The sequence below is a fragment of the Leopardus geoffroyi genome, chromosome A2 (assembly GCF_018350155.1).
Source record: "Leopardus geoffroyi isolate Oge1 chromosome A2, O.geoffroyi_Oge1_pat1.0, whole genome shotgun sequence".
Taxonomy (NCBI): domain Eukaryota; kingdom Metazoa; phylum Chordata; class Mammalia; order Carnivora; family Felidae; genus Leopardus; species Leopardus geoffroyi.
This window is the reverse complement of record NC_059331.1, coordinates 71035276-71049678: the sequence shown is the minus strand read 5'-3', so window position 1 is coordinate 71049678 and position 14403 is coordinate 71035276. Positions and strand designations below refer to the sequence as shown.

The window sequence follows — 14403 nt, the reverse complement described above, 5'->3', positions numbered from 1 at the left end:
ATATAGGCACCACCATATTTTGTGAAAAATAATATACCACTTATTATATGTCCCTGGATTCAGTTTGCTAGCGTTTAGAATTCTGCAACCACATTCATGGGAGGAATTGGTTTCTCTATAAAACTGACGTGGAAGTACAAAATTACTTTCTTATTAAGGCTGCAAGGTGATTGACACATGGTAGCTGCACTTAAAAGCTAAGTGTTACAGGTCTTTTTTGCGGCGACTCGGAGGCAGTAGGCTGCTTCAGGATGAAGCTGAACATCTCTTTGCCAGCTGCTGACTGCTAGAAACTCATCGAAGTGGACGATGAATGGAAACTTCATACCTTTTTTGAGAAGCGAATGGCCACAGAAGTTGCTGCTGATGAACTAGGTGAAGAATGGAAGGGTGATGTGGTCTGAATCAGTGGTGGCAACGACAAACAAGGCTTCCCCATGAAGCAGGTGTCCTGACCCATGGCCGTGTCCGCCTGCTGCTGAGCAAGGGGCATTCCTGCTACCAACCAAGGAGGACTGGAGAAAGCCCATATCTGTTCAGGTTGCATTGCGGACCAACCTCAGTATTCTCCATGTGGCCATCGTGAGAAAAGGGGAGAAGGATATTCCTAGACTCACTGACACTACAGTGCCTCATTGCCCGGGGCCCCAAAAGAGCTAGCAGAAACCTCAGACTTTACAATCGCTTGAAGGAAGATGATGTCTGCCAGTCTTTGTGAGAAAGCCCCTAAACAAAGAAGGGAAGACACCTAGAACCAAAGCTCTCAAGATTCAGCGTCTTGTTCCTCCACCAGTCGTCCAGCACAAACGTTGGCATACTGCTTGGAAGCAGCACACTGAGAAACATAAGCAAGAGGCTGCAGGATATGCCAGACTGGTGGCCAACAGAATGAAGGAGGCCAAGGAAAACACCAGGAACAGACTGCCAAGAGACGGAGGCTGTCTTCTCGGAAAGCTTCTATCTCTGAGTCTGAGTCCTGTCAAAAATGAGATTGTTCTAAGAAGAACAAATAAGATCAGATATCAAAATAATAATAAAAAAGCTAAGTATTATGTGGTGGAGGAAAAAATTCCTGCCTCAAAGGCTTATTATTTAATGATAAAAGGCATTTAATATACCACATGTGATAAATGTGATACATACCTATGTCTGAGAGGCATGTTTTTAATATTTTCATCTCCCACTTTTCTACCCTGGATTGTAAAATGCCACAGTTTTTCTCTACATGTTCCTGAATGTACTTTCACCTGAGCAACTCCGACGCTGGCCAAAAAACAAGCCTGGATGATGTACAGGTTACTAAGGAGGCAAGAATCCTGTAGGTGGGGCCTAGAGGTTTTCCCATCATCCTCCCGCCTCCTCCCTGACCTCCTCAGCCATCAGGCCTCCTGTGTACACGGCAGGTTTGCCAAGCATCTCAACGAGCGGTAAAAGCATTGCCTCACTTGTAAGGTGCTTGGTAAGTATTTCTTCATATTTTTCATACAAACTGAAAACCAAACAGTCAAGCGGCCTAAGGCTGCCTGACTTCAGGAAACCCTTGTGCTGCTGCCTATTGAGCATTACCTCGACCTTCCCACTGTGCCAGCAGACAGAGGCCACTTTGTCAAGTTCTGGCTGTTTTGTATACATGTATTTTATTTCAGCTTCTTCATCTTTACTGTTAAAAACTTTACCAAAACCGGGAGTAATAAAACATCTCATCAGGTATTATTAAATCAGTGAAGGGGGGATGGTTGAAGGGAAGAGAGGTAGGAGGAAGCCAATCCTAGAAAAATGGAATCAATAACAGTAAAATGTGTGATTTATCAAAAAGTCCTATCAGCCTGTCAGGACATATTCATCATTAACTGTGCAATCCATCCATTACTGTGCAATCCATTAACTGTGCATTACTGTGCATGGATGTGCATAACCATCCATTAACTGTGCAATCATATGCTTACTCCCAAATCTATGATGGCCACAAGCCACATGCAAAATGCTAACACTGGCACATGTGGTGGCCAACTCACCTTTCCAGGGCTTTCTTTTACTGTGGCTTCAGCTAACCTATCCCCTGGCCAAAATGGGTATCTTCGTTCTGGGGCATAGCTCATATTTCTCCTCCTGAGGCCTTTTTTTTGTGTGTGTGTTTTCTTTCCATTCGCAGGCCACTCACTTATCGTGTCTGAAATCTTAGATTTCAAAAAAAAAAGAGAGAAAGAAATCTTAGATTTCAAGGCCCATCAGATGACTGCTCCCTCCAGACTGCCTCCTGGATTCCTCCTAATCAGTATCTGTCTTCTCCATCGTTATAGCACCAGTGCTTAAAACTCTTCTGGCACAGTGTTCCTAACACTCTAACTCCCCGGGCCCTCCCCACCCACTCAGCATGCCAGCTGGTAGGCAATTTGCAGGGGAAGACATGCCACATCCTGTAGAGTAAAGGATGTAGCAGTCATACTACCATTTGTTGGCTGTGATTTCTGATTTGTTGACTGTGCTCTCTCTTCCACAGTCTTTAGGGAATTCTTACAATTCTAGTGAAGCCCTTTTCCAGTCCCTGAGCTGGGTGTGCAGGGGGCACTTGCTCAAACTCTGCTTGTGGGCAACGGTTGCCTTTTCTTCTGATGACAATGTGCATTATCCAAGATGTCTTCAAGGTAGTGGGAGTCCAACGGCTGAGTCACAGTGATTACTGGATACATAGGAAGTGGTGGGCTGCAAATACACATCACTGCTATGCTCAAAGCAATGAAAGACAATGTCTGTCTGCAATGGCCAAGTCCCAGCCTGTTCACAATTGCCCAAGGTGGATGGAAGTAAACTTAACTGGAAGAAGTACTCAAGATGGTGATTTCCAAATAGAAATCAAGGATTTTTTCCTGACACAATACTATTTCCTGTCACTTGGGTTAGAAAAGCCTCTTAATTCAAATTCTACACAAAAACTGTCACTTGCTTTTACTTCAGAACAGATGGCCCATCCAGGCCCTGGCTTTCTATGATTTGGCAATAGCAAGAAGAAACAAGCAAACACTGAAAGGAAGTAAAAGTTAGAGAACAATCAAACATGAAACAATATGTAAACTAACACATATATACAATAAACAGTGTGTAGCTATTCACGAATAAAGCAGCACAGGGGTGCCTGGGTGGCTCAGTCAGTTAAGTGTCCGACTCTGGCTCTGGGCACGATCTAACAGTTTGTGGGTTCAAGCCCCGTGTTGGACTCTGTGCTGACAGCTCAGAGCCTGGAGCCTGCTTAGGATTCTGTGACTCCTTCTCTTTCTGCCCCTCCCCTCCTCACCCTCTGTCTCTGTCTCTTACTCAGAAATAAACATTAAAAAAATAAAAGCACAAAAGTACATGCACAGTATACCATTTGCAGTAAAACTTTGGATTGCATGTAAAAGTTCTGTGTTTCACAAGACTAGCAAGCATTTCTAATAAATTATAACTTGATAAACGAGCTATGTCTTGCAATATGAGCAGTATGCGATGGTGAATGTCACATGATCAAAACTGAGCCAATGGCTCTTGAAATTTGCTTTGATATATGAGTGTTTTAGATTACAAGCATGTTTCCGGAACAAATTATGCTCGTAAACCAAAGATTTACTGTACTTTAAAAGATTGTTCAGATTGTACTATCTGCAAAAGTGCTTTCAGGGAGACTCCTATTTCACTCTATAATCTATTCAAAGAATATTTGTTTTTAAAGAAACAAGCTCCAGAACAGAAATAACTTCCAATGATCAAAGGCCTCATGTTCTATATTGAATTTAAGCTTAATATTTCTGGAAAGTCTTCCCTCCAATGAATATTAAGAATGTAGGAAAAAAGGGAACCTGGGTGGCTCAGTTGGTTGAGAGCCCTACTTTGGCTCAGGTTGTGATCTTGCAGTTCGTGAGTTTGAGCCTCATGTCGGGCTCTGTGCTGACAGCTCAGAGCCTGGAACCTGCTTCAGATTCTGTGTCTCCCTCTCTCTCTGCCCCTCCCCCGCTCGTGCTCTGTCTCTCTCTAAAATAAACATTAAAAAAATTTTTTTTAAGTTTTTCTTGGACCTCTTTATAATACGGTTTTAGCGTACCTCTTAATGGTTTATATGTTCTTTATATATTTAAAGTATGATTTTTGTCTCTCAAAAATAAACATTAAAAAATATTTTTTTTAATTTAGGAAAAGATCTAATGAACATCCTTTTATTGTAGGCAATTATAACTGCATTAAGCCTAATAACAATAAGGGGGTGATACTGGCCTTTTCAAAGCAAATGTATCAGATTTCTGGTTTTCATCAGCTCTGGTGCTCAGAGGGGAGGAAGATGGTCGGCTTCATAATGTTCACTTATAAAAAAGGTACCACCTAAAGGTGTGCCTCTCTAATTCGTGGCTGTTTGCAGAGCAGAAGGATAAGGACCTACTAGCTTTGAACTATCATTCCCAAGTTAGTTTTGCATGTGCTGTGTACACCTACATATTTTTTAAGCTTCTAAAATGGACTAAAGCAGTTATTTTGCAAACCTTCATCAGGCAGACAGCTGACAACTAAAGCAGAAACAAGAAGATAAACCGAAAGCAGTGAAGCAAAAAGCATTTCAAAGGGATTGACAATGTTTGCAAGCTACTTAACATGAATTCAGGGTCGGGCATTCTCATGTTAACAGTTACAGACCTCTTCAGAGCTGCTAGTAAGACTTGCCTTCTCATTGATGGAACTGAAAACTATGGGGGTCCGGAGGGGGAGGCAGGGAGCAGGCAGGAAAGAAAGAGGAGAACTAGCAAAAATCAGCGAACATCTTATTAAAACTGATTCCTTCTACTCTGTGCTTTGCTTTTAGACAGTGAATTTGCAGATAAATTCTTATAAACTTATAGTAAAATGTCCATTTTTGATTAAATTAAAAACCCGCAATAACCGTGGTCAAATTAACATTATACCAAAATTACCACATGCCAGCACATACAGTCACCCCTGGTGCTGGACACCCGGCTCAAGGCCCTGGAGGGACCCGGTGAGGAGGGGAGGCCACTCTTGGAGAAAGCAGAGTCGTTTTGATCACCTGTCCTCCTTCATGACCAGTGTCCCTGCTGAGCTTAAACACGGGAATCTGCTGACCACCCTTGAGATTTAAGACCTTCTGAAGGTGCCACCTGAGAGAAAACAAAAGAATAGCCTCTAGTCACAAACACCAAAGCAAAAGGCATGGTCAAAAGAAAATAAAAAAACAGTTGTTTTTGAATAACGTCTTAAAAATTTTACACACTATTTTGTTAGAGCTATAAGATAACGTTTTAGCATTTTCTTAAGGACTCTCATAGTTTAACCAGCATCACTGTCAAGGCAAGTTTAACAAAGAATGAATGACCAGTGAATGGAGGGGGCACCAGGAAAGAGAAGGAGCTTATTCCCCATTTCCTAATTCACATCAACCTTCAATTCTTGGCTGGAACTCTGCCAGCTCCTGCATTAATCCCAGGCTCGGGGGTCAATGAGCCCAGGGGGAGCCGGCTGGGGGCTGCCTGAGGGCTGCCTGCTCCTTTTGTCCTGGGGAATTAAAACACAACTTGGCTAAACAGCAAGCATCTCTGGAGAGGCTTCCAGAAAAGGGAGTGAGTGAATGTAGCTATTGGCAACCAGACAAGAAAAGCCAATTAATGGGGTGGAGATCTTCTATAAAGAATGTAATGAATACTTCTGGAACAGGAACCCATGCCTTTGTTCATCTGTGACGACGGAGGCAAGTGTTAGAAGTTGTAACACAGCATCAATATCATAGATCTAGATCAGTAGAGCTGTCAAGTTCTTCACAGTCAGCAGCATAAGGAGAGGACAATTCAAGAGGCTGCACTGCATAAAACATCTGGACTGAGCTAAGAGCCAAAGCACTGGCTTGGTGTCCAGGCCATGAAACTTTTCAAGGTTTGAAAAATGAATTCTTACTATTGCAATCATTTCACTACAAATGAAAATGAGAATCAGGATTGTTTCCATTGGAGGGTTCTCTTCCTGTTCCCCCATTCCCACTCACCTTCCCATAATACCTCTGAAAGGGGGCATCTCTGGATGATCTGACATAGTTATGGCCCTCTAACTTGGTTCCAGAGACTGGAATCTTCAACTGGGGGTATAAAATGCCAGATACAATTGGATACATTGTTGTCCTCCCAAGAGATGAAAAAGTGATGTTTTCTAGAGCTACCCCTATGAAGTCCAATGATCATTCACAGAATTGGTTGTTTTCTAGCTGGAGAACTGACCTGATTTTCCATCTGGTTCCCTCCAAATGTCCTGCCCCTCTTTGAATGGTTTGGTGAGGTCAGTGGCAGTCCTCCTATTTGGCAGAGACCTTATGTACAAACTCAGGGCTCTGAGTACTTACAACCATATTCAAAAAACCACTGTTAAGAAAGAACATAACTACAGATACATGCAACAATATGGACATCAAAAACAGGCCAAGTGAAAGAGCCTTACCCAGAAGCATATAATTTAATTTTCTAGAACAGGCTAAACTATGCTGGAAAAATGTATCAGAGAAGTGGTTGTCTCTAGCAGGGCTGAGGGATGTGAGAGGACCAACTGGGAAGAGCATAAGCGACTCTCAGGTGATGTGAACAGGCTACATGTAGATGGGGGCTTGTTACATTGGTGAATGCATTTATTAAAATTCATCAAATAGGACAGATTTGTACCTTTCCCAGAATGCAAATTTTACCTCAAAAAAAGAAAGAACAATAAATATATATTAAACTCTGGTTAATGATATGTTGCTTATGTGTTTAAATGAAGTGTATGGATGTTTGAACATGATGTGTTCATGGACACAGATATGGCTAGACGAACAGATATGAGATAAAGCAAATCAAGGAAAATATTACAGTCGACCCTCGAACAACACATCAAAAATCTGCACGTAACTTTTGACTCCCCCCAAATTTAATTATTAATAGCACACTGATGACTGGAAGCCTTAATACTAATATAAGCAGTTGACTAACACATGTTTGTATGTTCTATGTATTCTGTGCTGTATTCTTACAATAAAGTAAGCTAGAGGAAAGAAAATGTTAAGAAAATCGTAAGGAGAAAACACATTTACAGTCCTGTACTGTATCAACAAAAATCTGTGTATGAAGTGGGCCCACACAGTCCAAACCTGTGTTGTTCAAGGATCAATTGTAATCGGAGAATCCAGGTAGCGGCTACCTGGGTACCAGAGTGTCAATTCTTTTATCTTCTCTGTACGTTCAAAGCTTTTCATAATGAAAGAGAGGATCCAGCCCATGGGGAAGCACAGAGGAGCCACGCCGCATGGTGTGAAAGACTTGATGACATGCACATAAGGCCACCTGGCACACAGTGGGGCACTCTGTACCTGTCCACCCCTTCCCTTTGTCTTCTGGGCTCCCTCTCTCACTTAGTGGCACCGCCACCTTCCCACTCACCCATATTCGACATTAAAGCATCACCTCTGACGCAGTCCTCTCCTGATCTAAGCAGGCCATAGCTCCGGTTCACACTCTCACGGCTGCACAGCTGCATAGCCACACTGCTTTCCTAAAGGCAGTCCCCGGGGTCCAGTATCTGGGTATTTCCAATTGGCATGAATTGATCTTCTTTTAAAGCCAGATCAAATATTTTTATCAAAATACTCAAGTATGAGTGGCTTTTGTCAGAAAAAAGTCCCAATGAAACTATTCCCATTAAAAAATTAATAAAAACAACACTGACAAAAAAAAAATAGATCAGAGCATCTCACTCTTACCCATGGCTTCCGCTGGCCCCACAATCGAGTGTGTCTATCTCACACAATGATGTCAAGGCCCTGTGGTCCCAGCCCGTCCTACCCACCACACCTGCCTGGGAAGTCTGCACCTCTGTGGAGGTCACACTGGCAGGGGGCACAGCCACGTGGCTTCTTGGGCACACTGATCCATAGCTGGCATTCCTTCTCTTCACAACAATGTCCCAGGTGGCTAACTGCTCCCTCCCAGGTTGCTACCACAGCATTCGCTTCAGGGTACCCTGTCTTACTTGGGAGTTTTAAACCATAACCCCCTGGAAACCCTTCTGTATCTCTGTATTGCCCACACAGCTTCGAATCATTCCTCTAACTTGGTGTGGACTCAAAACATATTTGTTCAACAGAAGAATAAACGCATCTCATATTCAGGTGACTTTACTGGCTGAAATATAAAAGCAGATATAGCTGAGAAAATGGACTGGCATTTCGTGGCAGCAATGGAATAAATGAGCATTAAAACTACAGTTTAAAGAGTTGCTCACACTTGAATGAGCACTGACTGGTCGTAGATGTATTTCAAGTTCAAGGCAGAAGCTGTGGCACACTGCTGCTGCTCACTTCCCTACAACAGTCAGTTCCAGATGGTGCCCTGAGCCCGAACACTGCCTTCCCTGCCACAGTTATCCCCCAGAAAGGAAGACGAGTATGTGAGAATAAATTCACCCATAATGCTTTCACAGAAGGTGCTCAGTAATACCTAGTGGAGGTTTTACTTCGTGCATGTTCCCATCCCGAATCCTCCAAGACCGTCCCCCAAGCGATGGCAGCCCTCTCCCGGACTTCAGTCTGCATGGGGAGCACGTTACCTGGGCATCGGCAATGTCAAAGAAGCTGTACTTGTCGGTGAGGTGGAGCTAATGGACAAAAGCAGAGGGCCCAGAGCCGCCAGGGCCTTGGGGTAGCTGTGCAGCTGCTCCAATGCTAGCTGGTAATAGGAAGCCCTGGAAGAAGCTTCTAAGGGGGAAAGACAGTTGTTACATTTATTTTTCTTTTTTAAACTCAGTCAGGTAGACTCTCTATAGAAAGTTGGAGGATACAATTCATATAACAGCATGGAAACAGAAACAAATGTGAAATTTCTGGATGGAAAATAATTCGGGAACATTTACCCTAAACTGTCCCTTTTAGAGACTCCAAAAGCAAAGTATAGAAAGTCAGTGTTAGGATGTCCCTGGAAGGGGGCGGCCCTCTTGCCAGCGCGCCGGGACAAACTGAAGGTCAACCAATCACCGAGCGCCAGCACAACCCAATGGAGAGCCCCGAGCAGCGCGCCGGGACAAACTGAATGAAGGTCAACCAATCACTGAGTGCCAGCACAATCCAACAGAAAGCCCTGAGCGGCTCTCCAGAACGAACTGAAGGTCAACAAATTACCAAGCAACAGCACAACCTGGCTCGAGAGAAAGACCCACCCGAGCCTAAACCTGGAACTGCTGCAGCTTAAAAACCCTACCCCACCATACCTGGGTGCGACTTCCTTGACTCCTCTCTCTCTCTCTCTCTCTCTCTCTCTCTCTCTCTCTCTCTCTCTCCCTGAGTCACGGAACCTCGCCTGAGACCTTAGTTCCCAAATAAAGCCTTTGCTAAAATTTTTTAGCCTCTGACTCCTATCTTTACCCTGCCTTACGCCTGACCCTAACAGTCAGTATCTGCGGGAACGTGGCAGATGACCTTGAGCAAGGTACTTGATTCTTTCCGTACCTCAATTCCTTCATCTCTCATTTCCCACCTTATTCGTTGCCTCGTTTCTTCATCTAAGGGGTTTGCCCAGATCCTTTCTGGCGTTCCTTTCAGTTCTAAAGTCCTGTGATTCCATGACTTGCTCAAAGTGACATGGCTCGTCCATGGTAGAGCTGGGGCCAAAATCTATGACTCTGGACTTCTAAACATTGCTCCTTTCACTAGGATGAAGGCCCCAATAAACCAGCATAAAATATCCCCCAACATCAACAGCAACTAAACCTTTGGGCCAAGAAACAGAACGTGAAAATGCTGGTTTGTCAAGTTTATAGATTTAAGGCAACATTTCATGTAGGTAAAGCTGCTTATAAGCTGCTCTCAGTCTCAGGTACATTTCTTGGGCCAAAGGCTACCAGAAACCCCAGGAAGTTCCTCCCTGAAGGTATAAGGTAGACGAGCTGCCTTCGGGAGAGAGCAAAGGTAGGCTTCCCAAGTAGGGGTTTCAGTTTGGCAACAAGAAAGAGCTTCCCTCCTGTAGGCCCCATCCCAGTATGAAAGGGGAGGATGGCCTGAGACAGGAGAGGCCAGGGAGGATGCTCACCCTGGGCTACTTCCCAGGACTGGGAAGTATGAGCATGGTGCCAGCCAAGACAGGAAAAGGAGGAGCACAGGTCAGGTCCAGATTTCCATGGCGAGACACCGTTCTCAGTATCTCCTATGTCTTACAATTTATTTAATTTTACAACAACCTCATGCACAGGCACTAGTGTTGCCCCTCATCACACAGATAACGGAGGTAAGAGATCCTCCCACAAGGCTACACAGCCAGCGCAGAGCTGGCTCTGGCATTCAACTCAGGCGGTTGGCTATAGATGCCAGCTGGGCTATCTCTCCTGGACGAGCCCGGCCTACTGAGGAGGAAAGACCTCGGTCTCCTGACCCATAAAATGTACCCATTCCTGTTGTGTCCTGCTCCCACCCCTTTGGCAGAGGGGAGAGGAGGCTGAGCTATTCCAGTCTGAATTACCCCTGGCTGTGCTCGCCTCAGGCCACCTCAAGACTCAGAGAGCCCTGGGCCAAGGCTGAAGGAAGGCGGGGGAGAAGGGATGCACAGGACACTGAGCGCTCTCTGCCTGTCTGCTGGTGATACGTCCTGGCAGGAAGTGAAAATGGTGCAGAGTCAGGGTGAGAAGCCAGGCTGGGTGGGCATAAAGGATCTTCAAAGAAAGGCAGTCTAGAAAAAAAAAAAAGAAAAAAACTGCTGCTGCTTTGCAACTAGTAGCACTGAAATGACCTTAAATGTCTTGGCTGCCCACAGTAATTGTGGCCTGTCTTTACAAATTCAAATTTGTGTGCAGTGGGGCTGGAAGCAGCATCTGTCAGGAGTTTGCATCCCGGGCTCTTCTTTTATTTTCTTCCCTCACCAGAGTCCCTTGCTCAAGGTCCCCTCCTCCACTAAATCTACAGCAGAGAATGGCAGGGCAAACAGGCTGACGACTCTTGAAAAACAGCCAGTTTTCCCCACCTGTGAACCATCTGGTACTGCCCTTCCCTCTCTTCTTTACATAATCTCAGAAATCTTAAGGGATCTCTTGTGTGTGCACTGGAGTGAAAGCCCATCTTGCTTTTTGCAAGGCTTGTGATGCAAACGAATCCTGGTCCTCTCATTTGTGCTTGGAGCTCCAGGAAAAACTGGGATTATAGGATAATCAGGAAGCTATAGCCAAAGGAATGGTACTGGCTACTAAAAATAGCCCTTTCTCTAATCTCCTGAAAGCATCTCAAGTATTTCCTTTGATGGAGGAGCAGGGCAGAGAGAGCTGGGAGGAAGCCACGCCTTGGCGGCTGGGTTCACTGGATACTTACTTCGTATAAGGTAATATATAAGGGTGCAGCTCCCACTGGCCACCACACTGGAAAGAAGGACCAGTTTCCCCAGAGGAATGGCATCTTGCTTCCTGGAGACTTTACAAACAAAAGACATGAATTAGTCTTTAAATTCAAGTTTAGGACAAGGGACTTTGGCTGGATTGGGCCCCACAGGGAAAGGAAAGCTAAAGAGGAAGCCAGCAAGGAGGCGAGGCCACCTTCCCCATTTGCTTCCTTTCAGAAAACCAGGGCTGGTTCTGGAGCCAAAGCAAAAGTGCCCTCCCGAGGGTGGCCCACATCCAGGACCCAGGCCGTGGGGGCGACGGCTGAGCACAGAGCAAGCATTCAGCACTTGTCTTTTCGGACAGAACCCAGCCTGTGTGCCAAGTTCCTACATGGCCAGGAAGCACAACCACTTTGTCTCCTGCCTGCTGGTAAACAGGAAGCTTATCCTTTTGAGGCAGTAGTTGGTCTTATGAGCCTACCAATAGGTCTGCGTGGTCACTGGCTGCTTTCTTTCATATTTTGAAAAATGTCCCACCCCCCTGGATGAGGAAACTGTGGTCATGACTCTCAGGATGAATGAACAGATGGAGAGGAGCCAGCTCAGCAAATTCAGCATACCATGGCCACCCTGGCCTTAACTCCTGTCTCCTGAAGGCCTGGGTGGGGCTTTGAACAGCACTAGGGCCTCAATGGTACCAATTATGCTCCTTCCGGGTGGCCATTTAACCACTGCTCACAACTGACCTAAGCCTTTCTGTGAAGCTGTAAGATACCCGGCCATAAAGCAGAGCAGGACACTGGCTTAGGACTGGATAAATCACATAAATGAGAGCAGACACTGAAAAGTGAGGAGTGCATGGCGCAGCCAAAGGGCAGCTTCGACCCAGGTCCAGCTGACAATAGTTATGCAGGCCAAGTCTGGATGGATCTTCCAATATTTCAAGAGACCTTTTATGTTAAACTGTTCCAATTCTAAGTGTTGACAACCAACTAAAAAGAAAAACAAACAAAAAAAACCAAAACAACCAAAAAAAAAAAAAAAAAACCAACAAAATGCGTATGAGTCAGGTTCTTTCTGTAGGCTTCTGGTTTGCTTTGACCACCCAAGCTGCACCAGGGCATCCTCACCCTCCATGAGATTTAGGTAAATTCCTCTGTCTGTCCTTGCTGATATTTCTCCAAGAAGAAATGAGATTTTGGACAGAGATGGAAACCTCAGTTATAAACTGGGAAGGAAAAGACGAAAAGTGTTTATATCCCCATTTGAAGATTTAACGTTAGAGTTTTATGTGCTTCTTCAGGACCAAGCTTTTGAGGTGACCTAAAGGAGTCCAAGGCATTACAGTGCAAAATACTGGGCATGATGCTAGTTTCTCTGCCAACTAGATCTGTGAGTCAAGGTATCCATATTCTCACCATCTACTCCTCCACCTTCTAGAATACAGACACTACTAACAACTGTCTACTTATTTCTGAAACCTGAAGGTAAATGAATCCTTAGGAAGGGCTGTTGGAGAAATTTCCTCATATGGATATTCCTTCTGGGAACTGAGAACTAAATATACCCTCAGACAGGGCTAATGTTGACCAGCTCTACACTAAAATAACACTAAATTGAGGTTTCTGTATAAAAAGTATTTTGATCAACATATCAAATTAAGGAAGATGAAGCATTAGATCATCCTTGTATTATTTATTTATACGCATTTTATCCAACAGAGAAAGCTGCTGAAACCCCAAATACATGTACCCAGATCGCTGTGACAGTTTTGGCCGGTGCTGGGTAGTATGTAAGAATATTTATCAAAGTTGCATGTAAGCTAATTATAGCAATGTAATCTGGGAAAAGCCATTTAGTCTCATAATGGAAAGGGTCGGAGCATCTCCAAAAAATGCATGAGTCAGATCTTGCTTAATTTGAAGGATAACTCAGGAGGGTGGGGCCGTGAGCATGAATCACATAGAACTCCCCAGAAGGTTGTAAGTTTCTACAGCTGGCATGAGACATGAGAAGGAAAACTGTCCTGAAACAATTCAGAGAATAGCCACCCATCTCTCATGTGAAATTACAGCCACAAGTGGACACTAGAGACCAGGAAAAACTCACAATTATTAAGGGAGCAACTTACATCTATTGTCTAACTTGAGAATACTCTGGCGGGTTCTAAGGGGGAACACGGCCCCAGAACATTCATTACCTTTGCCACTTCACAGCACGGCTTTCTTGAAAATCATCAAAGAGAAGTCGCTCTGCAATTAAAGATTTTACATTAAAGTCACTTTTCAAACCCAATTCTCTCTGATTTCCAGTTTAAGACAGCCAAGTTTTATTACCAATCCAAGCTTAGGAATACGAATAAAAAGTTTAAATTTCAAAACAAGCCTTGTCTATACAGGGCTCTTGTTTTCCCCCCTTCTCTTCTGCCATGTAAGGAAAAGAAGAAACAACAAAGCCTGATGGTCTCCTGCGTGTGCACTATGTACCTCATAACAACCAGAAAACTGGTGTGGAGGGGCAGGCATACACGGCACGTGTCTGGCCACAATGCACACGATCCTGGATACAGGCAGCTGCCCACCAAAACAAGACGCCATCAATATAAGCTGTACAGCATGGATTAAAGCAGTTTTTTAGGGTTAAAAAGAAACAACAGTGTATTAAGTGTATACATAGGCTTTAATAATAATGATACGAGGTAACATACCTCTATTAGGTGCTTGGTGCCTATATGCTAAGCACGGTACATACAATAATTCATTTAATTCTCACAATCACCCCATGAAGTAGGAACTATTGCTATTATCCCTATTTTATAGATAAGTAAACTGAGGCACAGAGAGGTTAAGTAGAGTGCAAAAAGACCTCATCATATATGCCTTTCCTGCTATTTTTCATGATAAGAATGAGGCGCATACTTGTACTTTCACTCTTGCATTTAGCAAATGGTTGTGGAGGGCCTGCTCTGGTCAGACAAACAGTGCTGAGGGGAATAAAGACAATTCACAAAAGGGCCGTCAAGTATAACTATGCAGTACAGCACAGCACAATCCTAGCA

At 44.2% G+C, this 14403-nt stretch overlaps 1 protein-coding gene across 1 annotated transcript; it reads right to left on the bottom strand.

Annotated features, from left to right (window-relative positions):
• Nucleotides 1-4787: 4787 nt before the first annotated feature.
• On the bottom strand, nt 4788-13942 carry LOC123607239 (cytochrome c oxidase assembly factor 1 homolog). The gene is given in 6 exon segments (XM_045496389.1): nt 4788-5138; nt 6017-6106; nt 8599-8657; nt 8660-8746; nt 11339-11437; nt 13873-13942. Coding segments are annotated over 6 exon segments (462 nt in total). The 3' UTR covers nt 4788-5081.
• Nucleotides 13943-14403: the final 461 nt, after the last annotated feature.